The sequence below is a fragment of the Calypte anna genome, chromosome 17, assembly GCF_003957555.1.
Source record: "Calypte anna isolate BGI_N300 chromosome 17, bCalAnn1_v1.p, whole genome shotgun sequence".
Classification (NCBI taxonomy): Eukaryota; Metazoa; Chordata; class Aves; order Apodiformes; family Trochilidae; genus Calypte; species Calypte anna.
In genome coordinates, this window is record NC_044262.1 from 5,598,182 (window position 1) to 5,615,567 (window position 17,386).

General features: G+C 42.3%; 1 protein-coding gene across 4 annotated transcripts in view; it reads left to right on the forward strand.

Annotated features, from left to right (window-relative positions):
* The window catches only part of NUP214 (nucleoporin 214), a 40,825-nt gene that overhangs the window by 6,674 nt on the left and 16,765 nt on the right, over positions 1-17,386 (forward strand). The window contains exons 10-26 of one of the 4 annotated variants that reach the window (XM_030461305.1): positions 155-278; positions 1,997-2,158; positions 3,223-3,664; positions 4,935-5,110; positions 5,767-5,861; positions 6,427-6,516; positions 6,900-7,049; positions 7,272-7,430; positions 9,103-9,206; positions 9,728-9,904; positions 10,359-10,444; positions 10,560-10,643; positions 10,967-11,212; positions 11,922-12,083; positions 13,045-13,153; positions 16,004-16,079; positions 16,762-16,870. In XM_030461305.1, the coding sequence (XP_030317165.1) occupies positions 155-278; positions 1,997-2,158; positions 3,223-3,664; positions 4,935-5,110; positions 5,767-5,861; positions 6,427-6,516; positions 6,900-7,049; positions 7,272-7,430; positions 9,103-9,206; positions 9,728-9,904; positions 10,359-10,444; positions 10,560-10,643; positions 10,967-11,212; positions 11,922-12,083; positions 13,045-13,153; positions 16,004-16,079; positions 16,762-16,870 (2,551 nt within the window). The remainder of the gene's footprint in view (positions 1-154; positions 279-1,996; positions 2,159-3,222; positions 3,665-4,934; positions 5,111-5,766; positions 5,862-6,426; positions 6,517-6,899; positions 7,050-7,271; positions 7,431-9,102; positions 9,207-9,727; positions 9,905-10,358; positions 10,445-10,559; positions 10,644-10,966; positions 11,213-11,921; positions 12,084-13,044; positions 13,154-16,003; positions 16,080-16,761; positions 16,871-17,386) is intronic. The other 3 variants (XM_030461304.1, XM_030461307.1, XM_030461308.1) reach the window with 3 other exon arrangements.

The window sequence follows — 17,386 nt, forward strand, 5'->3', positions numbered from 1 at the left end:
ACTTGTGGCACTTGTCACTCTGGCAAATAATAAGTAGGTGCTCTAGGTTTTTGGTTTTTGTAGTCTTTTAACAGTTAGTTGGCTAGAGTTCTGCAGAAGGCTGATGACAGGAAGACAGGAGTCAAAATAATCTTTTTTTTTTTTTTTTTTTCAGAACTGGGAATCCTGGCTTTTGGAGGACTCCAGCAGGGCAGAGCTTCCTGTGACAGACAAGAGTGATGACACTCTGCCTGTTGGTGTTGCTGTAGACTACACCAGTAACATGCCAATCCCAATCAGTAAGTCTTAACTTTTCTTGTGGAGTACTCCAATAACAGCAACAGATTGGGGGGCATCCTGCTGCTCAGGGTTCTAGGAGATGGTTCTGAAAGGGAGAATGGCACAGAGGATCCATCCTTTTGTTTCATTCTGAGCCCACAGCACACGTGGGCTTCCTTCTGTGGAAGGATTCAAATGAGGTTCTCTCTGTACTTGTAGCTTCTGTTGTTTTGCAGAACTGTGTTTTGTATGAAGTATGTTTGCTCTGATCCAGAGGCAAAGTGGGTTAGTTTCAAAGCCAGAAAAAGCAAAACATCATCGAGGTGAATGTTTTAATTCTGCATTAATGCTCAGGGCCTGTGCTGGCTGAACCTTGCTGTGCTCCACATCTCACCAGTGGGGTTACTGCTGTACCCTCTGTGCTGCCCAAAGGCTCTTGAAAGAACCTTTCAGAGGCTGAAACTGAAGATGCATCTGAGCTATTGTGTTGTAGCAGAGTGAATTCTGAAAACCCTGCTTTGAAACCCAGAGAAAGATTGAAATAAAGATGCCTTGGGGCAGAGGGGGAAGGTATTGCAGTCAGGAGTTCCTGAAGAGCACAGGAGGGTGCCAGTGAGCTGAGAACTTTACCTGAATGAAAACCTACAGTAGGGAATTGAGGTCAAAATTTTCTCCTTGAATGCAAAATTGAATTTGAAGCATTTTCTTTGTTAATCCATACAGTTATTGGATTAAAAACAATCTGTCAAGACAGCCCTTTTTAAGCCCAGGCTGTGCTGCTGCTTTAGAGTTTTTTATTTTTTTGGAGAAGCTTACTGCTAACACGTTCTCTGTGTTCTCACAGAGTGCAGTCAACATGGTTTCACTGCTCTTTAATTGGCTTTGCAGTTCACAGTAATTTTGGATTGCAAAAAAAAAAATCCCTCATTTCTCCTGGAGCTTGTTTCCCATGGGGAAACTGCCCTTCCCAAGCATGCTTTTCCTGAAGAACCAATAGGTAATGTGACCTTCTACTGCACAGCCCAACAAACAAGCCACTGTGATTGAGCAGATCTTTCCTGCATCCTGAATTTGTTGGGATTTGTTGTTTAATTAAGCACAAATTTAATTAAGATTTGTTGGTTAATTAATCTAAAGAATTGGATTTTTTTTTTTTAAATAGGGGGGAATGGTTTGGGGCCTTTAACTGTGCTGAGAATATTCCACTGAAGCAGACTCAAGGCTTAAGGCTGCAGCTCCACACAATACAAGCATTTTGTATCAGAGGTTCAGATAATCAGAATGTTGGTTTGGTGTTGGCTTTTTTTAGTTAAAAAGCTTCCTATCTAGCAATTCCCTTTTCTACTTCATGTATGTGAATGTAAATGATGTGACAGGAATGTGGGGACTGCTGGAAGGCATAGAGAACTGAAGGAGGGGGCAGCACCCCTTCTGAAAAAGGTGAGAAAGGACTACTTCAAAACTTGAAAAGGCCTGGAACAGAAATTCATGGTTAAAATTTGGGCTTTGTTATTGAGGAGATGACATTTGATTTGTCAAAATAACCCTTCATCTATGAGTTTTATAAAATGTGAAGTCAGGAATAGGAAAGAATAATGAAGGAAGGGAAGAGAGTTGGGCATTCCTGGAGGAGATGTAAGAGATGCTGTGCAAAGGAAGTCACAGGAAGGTGCCCATGCCAGTAGTAACACAACAGGAAACTTTGTCTGCAGGACTTAACATGTTTGGTCTTCAACAGGTGAGGAGAAGACCCTTCCTCCAGCTCCAGTTCTGATCTTGCTCTCAACAGATGGTGTCCTCTGCCCATTCTACATGATCAACCAAAACCCAGGGCTCAGGTCACTTATTGTGAGCCCAGAGCCACTGCCATTAGTAGGGGAAAGGGTCCCAAAGTCATCAGGTAAGTCCTCCAGTAGGCTGGGGAAACACATCTGTGGATTTTTGTCATCTTCATCTTTAAGTTTGGTATTCAGACATGTATGATGCCACAGGAAATTATTATTTTTTTTTTTCTTTTTAGTGCTAATGGAGAGCAGTTCTTGGGTGTTCTGTGCTCCCAGGACTGTTCTGTCTCTTGCACATCAGTGTGACATTACCAGGTCCTGTTCTGCTGCAGGAGCTCAGGCATTTTACAGACTCTGCTCTTCAGCTCCACTGTGCAATCAGCCTTTGGGGAATGGGGCCAAAGCAATTCCAGGAGGCACTTTGCCCATGTTCAGGATGTCTGACTGGCACTGCAGCAGTGACTGCAGGTGCTGCTTGGGGATGAGGATCAGGCAGACCCAGAGCAAGGCTCTGCCTCCCCTCATCCCCAGACAGATGATGCTTTTCAGTCCTGTGTTTTCCTGTGGGAGGCCACGATATAAAGTAAGGTTTTTGGCTGCAGCAGAAGCTTATTTAAACAAGAGCTTTCTGCAACACTGAAAATGGTGCTAGCAGGTGAAAAGTGGTTTTATCTGAGTTACACATGTGCTGCCATGGCAGCTGCCCACGTTGGGGTGGGCAGGTAAGCTGATTGTTTTTCTTGTCTGCATGCATGCTGTAATAATTGCAAACCCAGGATTTTCTTCCCTAAGCCCAAGTTTTCTTCTTCCCTCTTCCCCAAACAGAAGGCTTCTGTTTGGCAGCCTGCCTCTCTGCAGCACTGGCTGACTTTTGTGCTGACAACCTCTTTTATTTGAGATGGCAGGAACCTCACCAAAATCAATGCAGGAAAGTGAAGCCTTTTCACAGGAAATTCCAGACAGTGTTCATCTAGACAGACTGTCATATTGCTCATAGCTTGAACTTTGTGCAGTTTCTGTATCACTTACTGGGTTTGGGGACTGGAAACCTGGCTCTGCCACCTCTTCCTCACTGTCTGTCTGGTCAGCAGGATAGTGCTGAGCTGTCCCCATCAAATGCCACTTGGCCTTGCACAATACCCTGAACGAGTCCCTTCCTTCCTCATTTGTCTTTTTGTAGGAAGTACTGCCACAACTCCAACCACTCCTCCAGCTTCTCTAAAGCCAGACACAGTACCAAGTGTTGCTCCTACTGCACCTGCCTCTGGTCAGCCTCCTGCAGGAGGGGGAGCAGCTGCTTTTTCCTTCTCCACTGTGAAGATGCCTGGTGCTACTGGCAGTGATCCTCCACCTTCTCTCTTTGCCACTGAGACCTCCAAGCAAGCCCCGACTCCCAGTCTGCCTGGAGCAGCAACATTCTCTTTCTCCTCTACTCCTAAGGCATCTGTGACAACTCCTCCTTCTGCAGGCACCACTCCAGCCACTGGAACTTCCTTTGGAACTGTGAACTTTAAACCAGCTGTAGACAGCTCTCCTGGGACACCACTCTCTACAACATCTGTTGCACAGAAGTCATCCTTTGCCCCTTCAGCTTCTTCAGTCAAAGTGAACCTCAGTGAGAAGTAAATAGATTTAAGAGTTAATGCAGTGGCTGGGTACTTGTTTAATTGCTCCAGGAATGGGCAATGTATGGTAGTACTGAAGAGGGTTTCTGGTGTTTTGCCTTAGCAGCTTTTTCCTGTGCTAGAGGGTGAAATATTGGTTAAGGGACAGTGCCAAAAATTAGACCCATAATTTACCAAATTGCCAGAGGGTATTTTTTTTGTCTTGGCTTCATGGACATCAAGTGGTAATTCTGTGCCTTGTTTGGTGCAAATCATGGTTAAAGATTCTTGGAGAATACTGGGATTTGAAATCCTGTATGCCTAGGACTGGTTTAGTGTGGTGATGATAGCACAGGTTTCTCTGCTTGCTACTTTGTTGAAGGTTCCTTACCCCAGAACTCGAGAGTAACTCGCAGAGCAGAGAGGAAGCTGTATCCCAAGCTGGTGGATTTCTTTCCCAGTCCTTTGTTCAGTGGAGAAGGTGCCAGACCTTTTGGTTTTGTTCTTAAATGAGTGCTTGGCCACTGAACACAGGATCCGAAATCTTCCAAGCATGTTCATGCCAACAGAAAGAAAATAAAAAGTGCTTTGAAACTTTGCAAAATGGATCTGAGTGATGAATATTCTCAGATTTCATATACCCACTCTTCCCTCCAGCTCCTGAGACTTGTTCTTTCTTTTTTTTTTTTTTTTTTTTTTTTAGGAAGAGTGGTTTAAAACACAGAGCTATGTTAATTGGAGCTGCTTACTGTGGAGAATGATTTTTCATAAAAATGCATCATAAAAAATATGTGATAGTTCAAATGATTAGTTTTTAATTAGAAAAATCTTTACTACACCAGGATCTGATGATAGCTTCCTAAGGCTTTTAAAATTTGACATTTTGTGTATAAAGCAAATTATACACTTGTGAATTGGCTGAATATTTAACTTGGCTGCCTTGAGGACCTGAGTTTGCAAATGAATGGAAGTTTATATTCACTTGTAGAATTTGTTTGTGTTTTGCTGCAGGGCTGGCACTGAAAGGCAGCTCATTTGGTGCTTTTGTGCAAAAGGATGAGGTGTGTTTTGAAGCAGGGTAGGACTCTTTGCTGGCATTTTGGCTTTTGTTTGCTGGCTGGGTCTACAGTAGCAGTCTTTGTGGTTCCACATACTCAGATATTATCCTGATTACTCCTTGCTGATCTTGGAGGATGCTGATGCATTAGAACTTAGTGCTTTGTTGTGGATGGAGAGGAGCAGTCAGGACCAGTTCAGAGCTGAAAGGTTGTTCTGCTTCCTCTTGCAGGTTCAGTGCTGTAGACACCTCTTCTCCCCCTCGCAGCACTGGTCAATGTACTTCCACAATGTTTTCATTCTCAACCACTTCAAAACCTGGTTCTGGAAGTCCCCTGAGCCAGCCCACACCCCTCACAGCTTCTGCTGCTGCACCACTGAAGGCTTCAACTCCTATGTCCACCACAGGTAGGAGTCTGCTGCATATTGCTGGGAATGATGCACTACAAAGAACGTTCTAGAAGTTTTAGGGTGTAGTGAGCTTCATTTGGTTTCTTTCTTCTCTCTTTCTTGTCTTTCTTTCTGCTTTTACTGATGCAGCAGATCTGATTTGCACACTAATGATGTGATAGACTTAGTACTGAAACTGAAAAGTTTTTCCATTAGTGCACTTTGTTCCCCAGAGTGTCATACGTGGAATGAATGGATTCAGCTGTTTAAGGTCATCCAGGAGTTCTGGCATTTTCTGTGCTCTGTAGTAAAGCTCTGATCATGGGTGTTCATAGGCACTCACAGAAATCCATGTCCTCTCATGCGTCTGGGGTGACTGGAGTTCAAAATGGTCACAGGCCAGTTTAAATTAGATAGCATTCATTTGCTAGCAGAATAATATTCCATCTCTCAAAATGGGATCCTGGGGTCCTTCAGGAGTGGTGCAGCCAGTGGTGCTGGAGAGTGACAATTGTGACTTTTAGCAGAGGAGTTGGATGGGAATGAAACTGCACCTGGGGCCCTCACCACAACTACTTTGGGGTTTGACAGCAGTGATCATGATTGTGGCTGATGAGAACCTGTTTTCTAAAGTTTGTGTAAGTTGATAAATTACTGTTCCTCTTTTTAAATAGCAGCAACACGTCCTGCTCAGAGTACACCATCAACTTCTTCACTACAGAAGACAGCCAAAGTCACCCCCTCTGCAGCAAAGCCAAGCTCTGCTCAGGTACTGAGAATTTAAGTAGATTTTTAGAGGGTCAATGTTTTTACATGCCCATGAATTGCTTAGAAGTCATTGGACTGGATAATTACTCTTTTGACATATTAGTAGCAAATCAGTAGGAGTGAAACTATGTTCATTGCATGTCTGTAGAGAGTCTGCTTGAGATATCATGATCAGACTTGTTAGAAACTAATTCTTCCTGTTGTTATGGAAATGGGATTTCACTGCTTTCCTGGCTAATAAGCAGTCAAGAAATGCCTTGACTGTGTATTGAGACACCAGGTTTGGTGGATAGGACATGAAAGCAGTAATACAGAGCAGCACACAAAGATTTTCTTTGCTTCTATGAAGCTTTTGCCATTTATGTCCAACTAGTCTGCACTCCTGCCACAAATGTGCATGTACCAGTTGGGTTTGACTGTGGAACTAGTATTTATGCTTGTGGCAGTTGTTTCCCTGGTGATGGGTGTCTAAATGGAGGGTTTTTTTGATATTCTGTGCTCCTTGTTAAGGATATATCCCTAATACTGGTTTTGGGTTTGTTATGTGTTAATTTTTTTTCTTCCAGAGCAAATCAGCACTTCCCAGCACAGCTCTAGAGAAGCCAGCTCATCAGTCTAAGGATTCAGACCCTGTCATAGCAGGAATCAGAGAGGAGGTGAGATTTTTTTTTTCTTTTTTCAAGCAGGTTTCTTCCTTGTAGAAGCTGCAAGACCACTGTATGGGTACACAGGTGCTCATTTTCAGTTCACCTGTGTTCTGATGGTGACTGTCTGTAGTTTAGGAATCAGAATGGAAATTTTTTCCCCAAGATAATCATCCTGGTTTGTAACTGCTGTTTGTGCGTCCAGCTTTAACTTCAGTTGTTGTGCTGAAAAACTTGAGTATTCTTTCCTGGTAATATTCAAGAAGAATTTCTTGCTTTGGCTGCAAAGTTACAGTTGTTTACAGTGTGGTAGAAAAATTATCCAAAAGCAGTGAAACAGTTTTTTCCAAAAGCTGTCTTTCAGTGGCTGCATTTTCTTCTGCTTGACTTGGTAGATTGCACATTTCCAAAAGGAGATGGAGGAGCTGAAGGCAAGGACTTCAAAAGCTTGTTTCCAAGTGGGCACTCCAGAGGAGATGAAGATGCTGCGGACGGAGTCGGATGATCTTCACACATTCCTCTTGGAAATTAAAGAGACAACAGAGGTGAGGAGAGTGCCTTCAAACTGTTTAACTCCTCAGTTAAGTGCTTCTGTTCCTACTTAACCTGCTCTCGATGAGCTGAGGCAACATCTGACTATGCTGCTTAGTTTGGGCTTGACATTGGCATTTGTGATTTCAGGCAGAGAATTGCAGAAGCCCCTGTGCTAGAGATGGTAATGAAAAAAAATGTTCCTTTAAACCTTCTCCTGTCTGTTCTCTTTGCAGTCACTTCATGGAGATATCAGTATTCTAAAGACAACCTTGCTGGAGGGATTTGCAGGGGTAGAGGAGGCTAGAGAGCAGAATGAACGGAATCACAGCTCAGGGTATTTACACTTGCTCTATAAGAAACCTTTGGATCCCAAGAGTGAAGCACAACTTCAGGTATGAGCATGACAGCCAACTTCTAATCTAGAGTTTTAAATAAAATATGACCTAGTGTTCAAGTGCCCAGCAGCTTTAATGTGCCTTAGGTATTTGGTGTTTTGATGTGGTGGGGTAACCATGTTTTGTTCTCTGAGTTTTTGTTTTGAGTTTTGTTCTCTGTGAGTTTGAAGATACACTGAAAATCTCCTAAAGCTCCTGTGCTGCCTACTGCAGTGATTCAAAACTCCTGCTGAAGGAAATTGATTCACTTGAGAAGCAAGTTTATTCCAAGCTGAGACTGTGGCTCTTGACATCCTGTTCCTTCTCTAGCCTGTAGTGTTTGCTCAGGGATTTAATTTAAAAGAATATTGTTCTTTTATTCAGCACTTTGTAGAAGAGTTCTTGGTATTATTTTTATCTTCAGCAAGTGCCTTATGTTGATAATTTTTATTGGTGTTGATGGAACAAGTTGATGATTTATCAGGAGTTAGAGAATTGTGTGGTTAATTTCATGGATGGCAGAGCAAAAAGCTAAATGATATTCTAAAAGCTGGCACACAGAGAAACTACCCAGCAATACATAAAGAGCCTTTCAAAGACATGAAAGAAACTAAGGGTGAAGCACTCATTTTGTTCCTGCTCTGCTGCTGAGAGAGCTGTTTAACCCTAAGCAAAATAGAGTGAATGCCTACAAATTATACTTAGTTCACTGATAAGTTCCCCTGAAGAAATTTGACTTGCAGGCTGAAGTCACAATTGAATGTCATCTTTCCTACAGCAGGGATTGAGCATGCCTGGAGACAGTTACCAGAAATCAGCTGACATGAAATAATTTCCTTTAGGCCTGATCTCTGATCTTCATGTGGATTCTGTAGATTGATTCACAGTCCTAATTGTGTGCTGGCTATGATGTCCTGTATGTCTCTGTGACATGTAAAGCTTATGCCTGTGACTTCAGAGAGATGATCATCTTTAAATGCTTGTTTCACTGGTCTAGAGAGAGGAAAGAATAGCAGAGTGGGAGAGGAGTGCAAGTGGATTGGAATGTAAGGAGAGAGCTCTCTAAGTTTACAAGAAACACAGCTTTAGCCTGACTCTTAAATTTTTTTCAGTCTACATCATCCCAGTTCTCCAGGGTGGGAAGAACTCACTTAGTCAACACTTTCAGTTTCCAATGCAGTGTTAAAATTAAAATGAAGTATTGAAAGTTAATTCCTTGTCATAGTGTGGAAGCTGTGAGCATTTGTGAAAGCTTTCATGTAGCATAGTCTGTGAACTCTGGTATCCTAGAGGTATGTGAGTTGCCCACAAAGCTTTGATCACCTGTAACAGAAGTTTCAGAATTGTAAAATGGCAGCAAATAGCTCCTGGAAATGAGGCTTGAAATAAGGGCCTGATGTCTGTAAAACCCTTTTTTGTAAAGACCTGGCAATGTTTTGCAAACACATGGAAAGCTTTATTTCTGATTGAGGGCTGGAATAAACTGTCCAGGCCAAGCCCTGTGGGTCCCCATTGGTTGACAATTAAATTTTTACTTTGCTGGGTTCTGTTGTGCTGATAAAACATTCCAGGCAGAACCACAGGAAAGTGCTGCATGACATGGGTTGAATGGCACAGGGTTCTTCAGCTTTTTCAGCTGAAACTGAGATTTCTGAAGGACTCTGGAAGCTGACTTTCTTTTGCCTGGTAGGAAATCCGACGCCTGCACCAGTATGTGAAGTTTGCTGTTCAGGATGTGAATGATGTCCTGGATTTGGAGTGGGATCGGCACCTGGAGCAGAAGAGAAAACAGAAGTAAGTTAATGAAATTGGAGTACAGGACAAGTGTAAAGAACATGTCAGTGAATCAGGTTTTAGTCCCTAATTGACAGATAAAAGCCTCTTTCTCTTTAACAGTTCAATCTTTTTCAAGTGGGTTCAGGAATAAAGCTTGACTGAGAACCTAATGGGAGCTTTAGGTTCAGCTTGGCTCCATGTGTTAAAAGCTGGCTGCATCTCTTTACAATGTAAATAGTGCTTACAGGAAAAGAAAAAAGAGTAAAGTAAGCTTTGTAGAAACCAAATACATCCATTGGTGTTGGCTAATGAAGCCTTTTTAATACATAAAACATCTTGAAGCAAGCAACCTAACTGTATAAACTCTCAGCATATCCAAAGGAGAAATATGCATTGGAGATTACCTGAACTGCTCTGATGTTGACATCAAACCATGTTTGATCTCATGGAGTTTAAGTAGCTAGAGCCACTAAGCTACTTTGTGGAGCTCTAGAAGGAAGGATAGTCCTTATCCCTGTCTCTTGATCTGATGTCTTAAGGCGTCTGGTAGTTCCTGAGAGGGAGACCTTGTTTAACACCCTGGCAAATAACCGGGAAATCATCAGCCAGCAGAGGAAGAGACTGAATCAGCTGGTGAACAGCCTGCAGCAGCTCAGGCTCTACAATCAGACATCTGAGTGGAGTGCCCCCAGTGATACATTTCTTAGTGCTCAAAGGTAGGTGAAGAATGAGTTCCTGACAGGTGTTGACACTCCTCTTGCCCCCAGCAAAGAATGATGTTTTGTGGATGTTATGTGGAAGGACAAAGTGCCCTGAAAGTTATGCTAAATTATCCCCAAATAATAAAGAAGCAGGTAAACCAGTGTGGCACACTGATGTTTATCAGAAACACCACCTAGAAGTTACATTTCTTAATAGTAAACAGCATAATGGATCCTCCAGGCTGGGGTACTTCTAGTGGTCTGTCTGATTTCGGGGGAAGAAGTGAATGACTCTTAGAATTTCCAAAATAATTTAAGATGCATGTGTTTAAACAGCACAGTATCTAAATGAGCTAGTTGTTCTTCCAGATAAAATCAATGGAAGTGTCTCCTTTGTTCCCCTTTTGTTCCTGGTTTGGTTGGTTTCTTTTTGTTGATCATAGTTTTTCCCTGCTCTGCCTTGTCCCAGTTTTGACAGTGACATTGAAAGCCTGCGTAATGCCTTGAAGAAAACTACCTTGGAATCTCATGCCAAGCCTCTGCCTAAAGTACCTGGTAATTTATTCTTTCTTCCTGGCATTCACACCATAATTGTGAATTGCTTTGCTTATTTTTTTTTTTTATGTTGCAGTTAGGTTATAGACTAATAAAACTCTCTTTGGTTTTCCAGTTAAATTATCCCCTGTGAAACAGGCACAGCTAAGGAATTTTCTAGCCAAGAGGAAAACTCCACCAGTTAGGTCTACAGCTCCAGGTAAACCTCTAGTTTCCACAAAAGTCTAGAATTATTTTACCTGCTGTAGGAATCAGTCCTGAAGTCAGACTTTGGCTTCTCATTCCTCAACTTCTAGGTCTCATTTTCTGCTTCCTCCATCTGTTCTCAGTAAGAATTTCCATCAGTTACCATCTTGAATGCTGCCTTTCCTGGCAGTTGAAGTCAGATCCTACCAATGCAGGATTAAAACAAGCCAGTAGAAGAGCACCCTAAAATAGGGTGACTCTGTCTTGGCTGTTAAACTAGATTCTTCCCTCAGCTTAATCTAATATACCCACACATAATTGTCTTTGATATTGCAGCAAGTTTGTCCAGATCTGCCTTCTTGTCCACAAGATATTATGAAGACTTGGATGAAGTCAGTTCAACATCCTCAGTTTCCCAGTCACTGGAAAATGAGGATTCACAGGCAGTGGAGCAGGAGGAGGAGGCTGCTCCAGTCCAAGTCCCTCGTCATGCTCCTGTGGTCCGGACTCCCTCTGTCCAGCCTGGTTTGATGGCTCAGTCTCTGTCCTTTGCAAAACAGCACCTCCCCCTGGGGACTTTGTGTGAGTTATTTTTTGGAATGTCTCTCCACTTCTGCACGTGTTCTTGTTGGTATCTTAACCACTGAATCCATAGCCAGTGCTCCAGGCTCTGGAGAAATAGGATTGCAGCTGGCCAAGTGGCATTGTAACCTTGTGAACTTGGGCTGAAAGCACAAAAATATCTTGACTCATTGACTGTTTCTGATAGCCTGTTTCTTCTAGATACTACTGACCATAGATAGCATTGCCTTCCTTTAGTCATTTGCCTTAAGTGTATGTCATTATTTCTTAAAATAGTGCCCAAAGACCAGGAATTTGGTCTGCTGCATTTAGTTGGTGTGGCCAAGGTTAGGAGTTTGGGCCCAGTGAGTCACAGTAAGGATTGTATTTGCACACACTCAGTTTCCTTTGTATGAGGTTTGGGGTTTTTTTCACCTCTGTAGCTGGAGTGAAAAATAAGGTGTCAGCAGAAGTGTCTGTAACAGCAAACTCAGAGTGATCTAAAGCATTGAAATGACAGCTATTGAGACTTCCTTGCCAAACTCATTGAGCTCTACAGAAACTGCCAGGGACAGGTTGTGCTGATTGTTTAAAAGGCCTGTGCATCAGTCATGTCAGGAGGAATCTGTGTACTTAGAGGAACTGTAGTTCAGCAGAGGCTTTCATTTCAAGCCTCTCTGGTTTGGAGAGGCACAGTGAACTGTAATATTTTTGTTCATTTGTTTTTCAGTGCCTACATCTTCAAACAGAATCATACCCCAGGGGGCAGACAGTACAATGCTTGCAACAAAGACTGTGAAACACGGGGCTCCTGCTCCCACTGTCACTGTTCCAGCACCACAAGCAGCTGCTGCTGCAGCCCTGAGGAGGCAGATGGCTAACCAGTCCCCAGGTAACAGGATGGCTGATTGCCCAAGTGACCTCTGAGCAGCTGAATGTGGCTGTCACAGGAATTTAGTGCTCTCTCAGGGGAAGATCATCAAACAAAATGTGTTACAGATCTGTGTTTGTTGCACCCCTTGAGCTCTCTAGTGTGCTTGAGGATTTTTGTCTTCCTTCTTGGAAGTTAATAGTGCAAAATGCCTGAGAAATTCTCACCTTGGGTTTCTTTGGACCCATTCTCATTTGGCAGAAATATCAATGACTCTTAGGAGATTGTGGCATGGCAATTGTTCTGTGTGCAAGAAACTCCATTGGAGAGCAGAGAAGGATGTCACTAGCCTGTATTAATAACTCATTATTAGCTCTGCAATTAAAGATCTGAATTGTAAGACAATTTTAATATTGAAAAGTTAAAGGTGACCTGTGAAGCCTTGGATCTGCTTGTAAGGTTTTGGGTTATCAGGAGAAAAATTGAAATTGAGGAACCTTTCTTGTTTGGGTTTAACATTTCTTGGTGCTTCCTCAGTACTACAGCATCAGTCAAGAAAGGAAACAAAATTCAGTTACTGGTAGAGGAATTGGATTATTCTGTTTTCATTGCCCAAGGAGAGTGTAAGTGCAGAAAGTGGACTAAGGATATGAATTCTGGCAGAAGCTGTGGTGTAACTACACAGATCATTTTGGTTACCTTAAGACGTTAGAGTTCAGGTAAGGGAAAGTTCCTAAGAATGATCTGTTTGATCAGTGAACAAGAAAAAATGTAACAGCAGTAAGAAAACTGTCCACATCTTTAGTGCTCTTGGAGTTTCTAAATATTTTTGGCCAGATGCACTGTGTACCTAATAGAAATCTGCATGAATTTTTTTTCTGGAGCTGCTCATAAGCACCATACTGAATTAAATGCTTGATCTGGACATTATCTTTACTTTTTTTTGGTTTGTTTTTGGTTTTTTTTCTTTGTTTCCTTAAAGCTGTAAGCACCTCCTTGACTGAATCGACTCTCAAAAACGTTCCTCAGGTGGTGAATGTTCGAGAACTCAAGACTGGTGCTTTGTCTCCAGCTGTCACTGCAGTAATAGGGTGAGTGGGTGCTGCTTTCTTCTAACCTTGGGTAGCACTTGCAATAGAGTGTATCTGCCAGTGGGGAGCAGTGTTTTACTCTAGGTTTACAAATGTAAAACCTAGAGTGGATGCATTTAGAGAAGAGTGTTCGGTTTGTGGAATGAAAAGAAATACTTTGTTTCCAGGTCATTCAAGGATTTGCTAATGGCTTGTCCTGAACAAACGATGAGACCAGTATTAACCTCCTCCATTAGGCTGTGAAATGCATTTCAGTGCATCCTCTCCTGGGGTCCAGTGGTTTTACTGCTAATATGTACTTTGTGTCTGGTATCTTTCCAGTCACTACCTCTGTTCCACCTTTCTCTGTGAGGGAACTGCACCCCTCTGTTGCTGAGTTGGTCTGGAATCCAGATGTTATTCCTTCTTCATCCATTCAGAGAAGTTGTGGAGTGATGCCTTTTCTATCTGGTACCAGCTTCACCCCCTGAGGGTGGGAGAAATTTGCTCTTTATCTGAAAACTTGGCTCAAATTTTTTGACATCAGAATTGTGACTGAAGAGTTGGGTGTGAATAAGGGCCAATCACTTTGGAAAAATACAGAGCTGCAGGGCTGTCTTCCTCATGAGTAAAAGTTGAATGTTGTCTTCTGGCATTTGACCTTGGATTTGTGAAGATTTCTCATAAGCTTGCTGGAACACTTGGTTTTTCTGCTCTGCCTCCTACAGACAACAGCCAGCTCAGCTCATTCCAGACATTTCTGTCTTATCACCAAGCTCTGTCACCAGCCACCAAGCTTGTCCTTTTCCCTGTCATCATAATGATCTTGAAACTGTCTTTGCTTGAAGGTCCTGCTGTTCCTTAAGACCAAGATAGTACATAACTGTTTCTGGGCTGAGGAGGCAAGGGCACTGCTGAAAAATATGACCAAAGTTGGATTTACTGCATAAAACAGGATAAACTCTCCATCTACACCTGGTTAGAAGCCCACATGATGTTGCAAATGATTTATCCACATATCTGGGCTGTAGGTCCAGCTCCTAGAACTTCTGTTTTTCATATACCCTGCACAGTCAAATGAAAAAGGTGAAGCTGCTTTTCAAAAAGAGAACAGAGTCTTACCCAGCTGCTGACCTTGACATTTACTTCATGGTTTCTTCTGCATTTCAGTTGGGAATTAGTATGGAAGCTACTTACTGTTATCTCCTAAAAATGATAAACTGAGAGGGGGAGGGCAATGCTCCATCTTCTGAAAGTAAAATTTGCCAACAGCTCTGCTTGGGGAACTTTACTAAAAGTGGTGTTAAGAGCAGGAAGAGTTCTCCACCCTTTGTTTGATCAAAACTGTGGTGAAAAAAGTACAGACAGAGGCAAGGACATGAGGGAATGATACGTATCTGAGATTGGTTTTCACTTGAACTGTAGTTAAAGACCTGTCTTACTTTCAAGTAGTTTTAGAGTGGTGTTATTGATTGATCTCTTTAATTTATAGAGCACCAGCTAGCTTGCTATCTTGAAGGCTTTTTACAGTCTTGTTTTATAGCTGACCTCATAAAAATGTACTCTCCAAAAATTCTACCCAAATGATCCGTGCCTGCCAGTCAGATTCAGCACTGAACTCAAGTGCATTCACCCAGCAAAGTTAATTCCTCAGTTTTTGCTACTTCAGACATCCTGGCTCTCTTCTGCTGCCACAGCAGACTCTTTGGATTGTTAAGCAGTAATGATTTTTCAGTTGTTATCAACTGTTCAATGGCCTGTGGATAGGTGTGTTGGTGGTCTTAGCCAGTTACTTGTACATAACTTTCAGTGCAGAAATGCCCTCTTGCCCCAGCTGAAGTCAAACCCAGCCTTTTCATAGCCTTGGCAGAGATCCTGTGAGTCCAGTCATCTTGAGACCCATTTTCTGAGCAAAAGGTCCCACCCTATCATGAATTTCAGAGGCCTCTCATTGTTTTTTTCTTTATTCAAGGTTTGTATGAACCTTGAAATTTACCACTGCACCTTCCCAACATGAACTCTTTCTAGTGCTATGGTGAAATTTTCCTTCATTTGCTTTTCTGCTCCCAGCAGAGGGCAAATACAGCCCATGAAACATAGAGAATGCAGTCAGTGTTGAATTAAAGTTTGCAAAAGCTTCTGGTCTTGGCCACTTAAGGTGCTGAACTTGGTGACCCACAGACATGGAGATGCTAGAACTGGATGGTTGTTCTCAGGTTGGGATGATCTGGTGTGTCATTTCCCCACAGCATGTAGCAAGGACACCTCACTGGAGAAGCAGCTGCTGTTCTGCAGCAATGTCTGTAGGCTCTGATGTACAATTTGTTGAATGGGCAAAATTCCTAAGTTTATAATGCAAACTATAGTTTAATTTTATCATAGTTCTTGCTCTGACTTCTTTTAATTTTTATACTACACTTCAAAGACATGAAGAAGACTCTTTCCCCTACATCTCCTTGCTCAGCATTTCTGAGAGTTGCATGGACTTCTGAGCTCTATAAAGGAAGCTTCTTAAATTTGTTATCCACTAGGCATAAAATTGTAATCTCCTTACCTGCTGAATTTTCGTCAGCTTCCTGTAAAATAGAATTGCTTGGCTCTCTTCAGACAGAGGGGTGTGTGAAAAAGACTTGATCATTTAAGTCTAGAGCTTTAAACACGTTTGCAGACTTCCTTTGTTAAATGTGGCTGATTCATTTAAGAGGTTTATTCCCTAATCAGATTTGTTCGTTTGGAGTTGTCTGTGGAATCTTTAATAATAGTGGTTGTTCAAGATGTATGGAAGCTGTGCTTTTTGAGAGGCAAGAAAATCCTCTCTTAGACTAGGCATTCGTTTAACATTTACATTTTTTTTCTTTTTTTCTTTTTAAGATCATCTGTACCTCACTCTGCAGCCCAGGCAGTCCACCAAGTTTTGGCAACTGTTGCTACAAATCAAGCTAAACAGGTATCTCAATATAGAACACTTTTCCCTGTGAAATATTGTACCTGTGCATGCTCAGCACAGACTGGGGGTAGAGTTGTTGGTGAATAGGTCATCCAAAAATGTCTCTTCACAGCCTGTCCTGTGTTTTTGACAAACCATTTATTTATCTGTGACCTTGACAGTGTGTTGCTAGGCATATCTTTGTTATGTCTTCCCTTTTCTCTCATTTGAAGACTTGGAGCTTTCTAATGGCCACAGCCTTGCAGCTAACAATAAAGGAAACTGTACTGGGTGGATATACATGATTTTGCCCCTCAAAAAGTGCTCTGCAATCTAGGGAGAGAGTAGTTTACCTGTCCTACTACTCTACTCAAAACATCTCTTACTGCTCAACAAGCCCCTAGGTTTTGTGTCCACACATCCAAAAACCAGGCAGCAGTCTTTGTCTCCTGGTATCATTGAGGTGTTGCCCATGGAAGCTTACTGGCAACACAAGAGATGTGTTGAAAAAGTGGAGTATTGACCCTGCATTAAAGTGTCAAGACACTTAAATGGGCCCAGAATTGAACTTGTAAGTGCTGTGACCACCTTCCTCTAGTTGTTTCTTAAGACATTGTATGACTCTTGTAATGCCAGGCCAGGGTCAAAAGGACCTTTGTTAATGGGCAGACTGCACTGACCTGGAGTGCTTTTATGTTTTTAGACACCTCTAATAAGCTCACATAAGGGACAGACTCCACCTTCCTCTGTGTGTGCACCCTGTCCTATGGCATCTACAGCTGGTCCAACATCATCTGGCAACAAAATCTCAGGTAAGTTGTCTTTGGAGGTGGAAATAAGGCCTGGACATTTCTTGCCATTTGTCAGGGTGTGTGATCCAGAAAATTAAGACACTGATGAAAAACTATCTGCCTCCACTGAGAAGTTTTTGTTCCAGTCTTGAGAGAGAGAAGATAAAAGCACAGAAGAGCAGGAGAGTGGGTTTGTGTATAGCCCAATGTTTTGTGTCTGCACCTTGATTTCAGGGATACAGTTCCTTGCACAAAGCAGGTTAGGAATGTTTAACCCTGACCAAGAAAAGTTAAAAGTACATCTACCAAAGGCTACTGTGGTTTGACAGCAAATCAAGAACAGGCATCTTTGTTGTTTTTAAATGTGGAAAGTTGTTGCATTTGTCCAGGGAAGTGATTAGATCCTGAAGTAACAGAATTAGTTTTTCCAGGCAGTGGTGTCTGATGTATTTCTGTGCAATAGGCTGCAGCACCACAGGGAGACCTGAACTGTCTTGAAATGTGCTGATTCAGGTACTGGAGCTGTTGAGCTCTGGG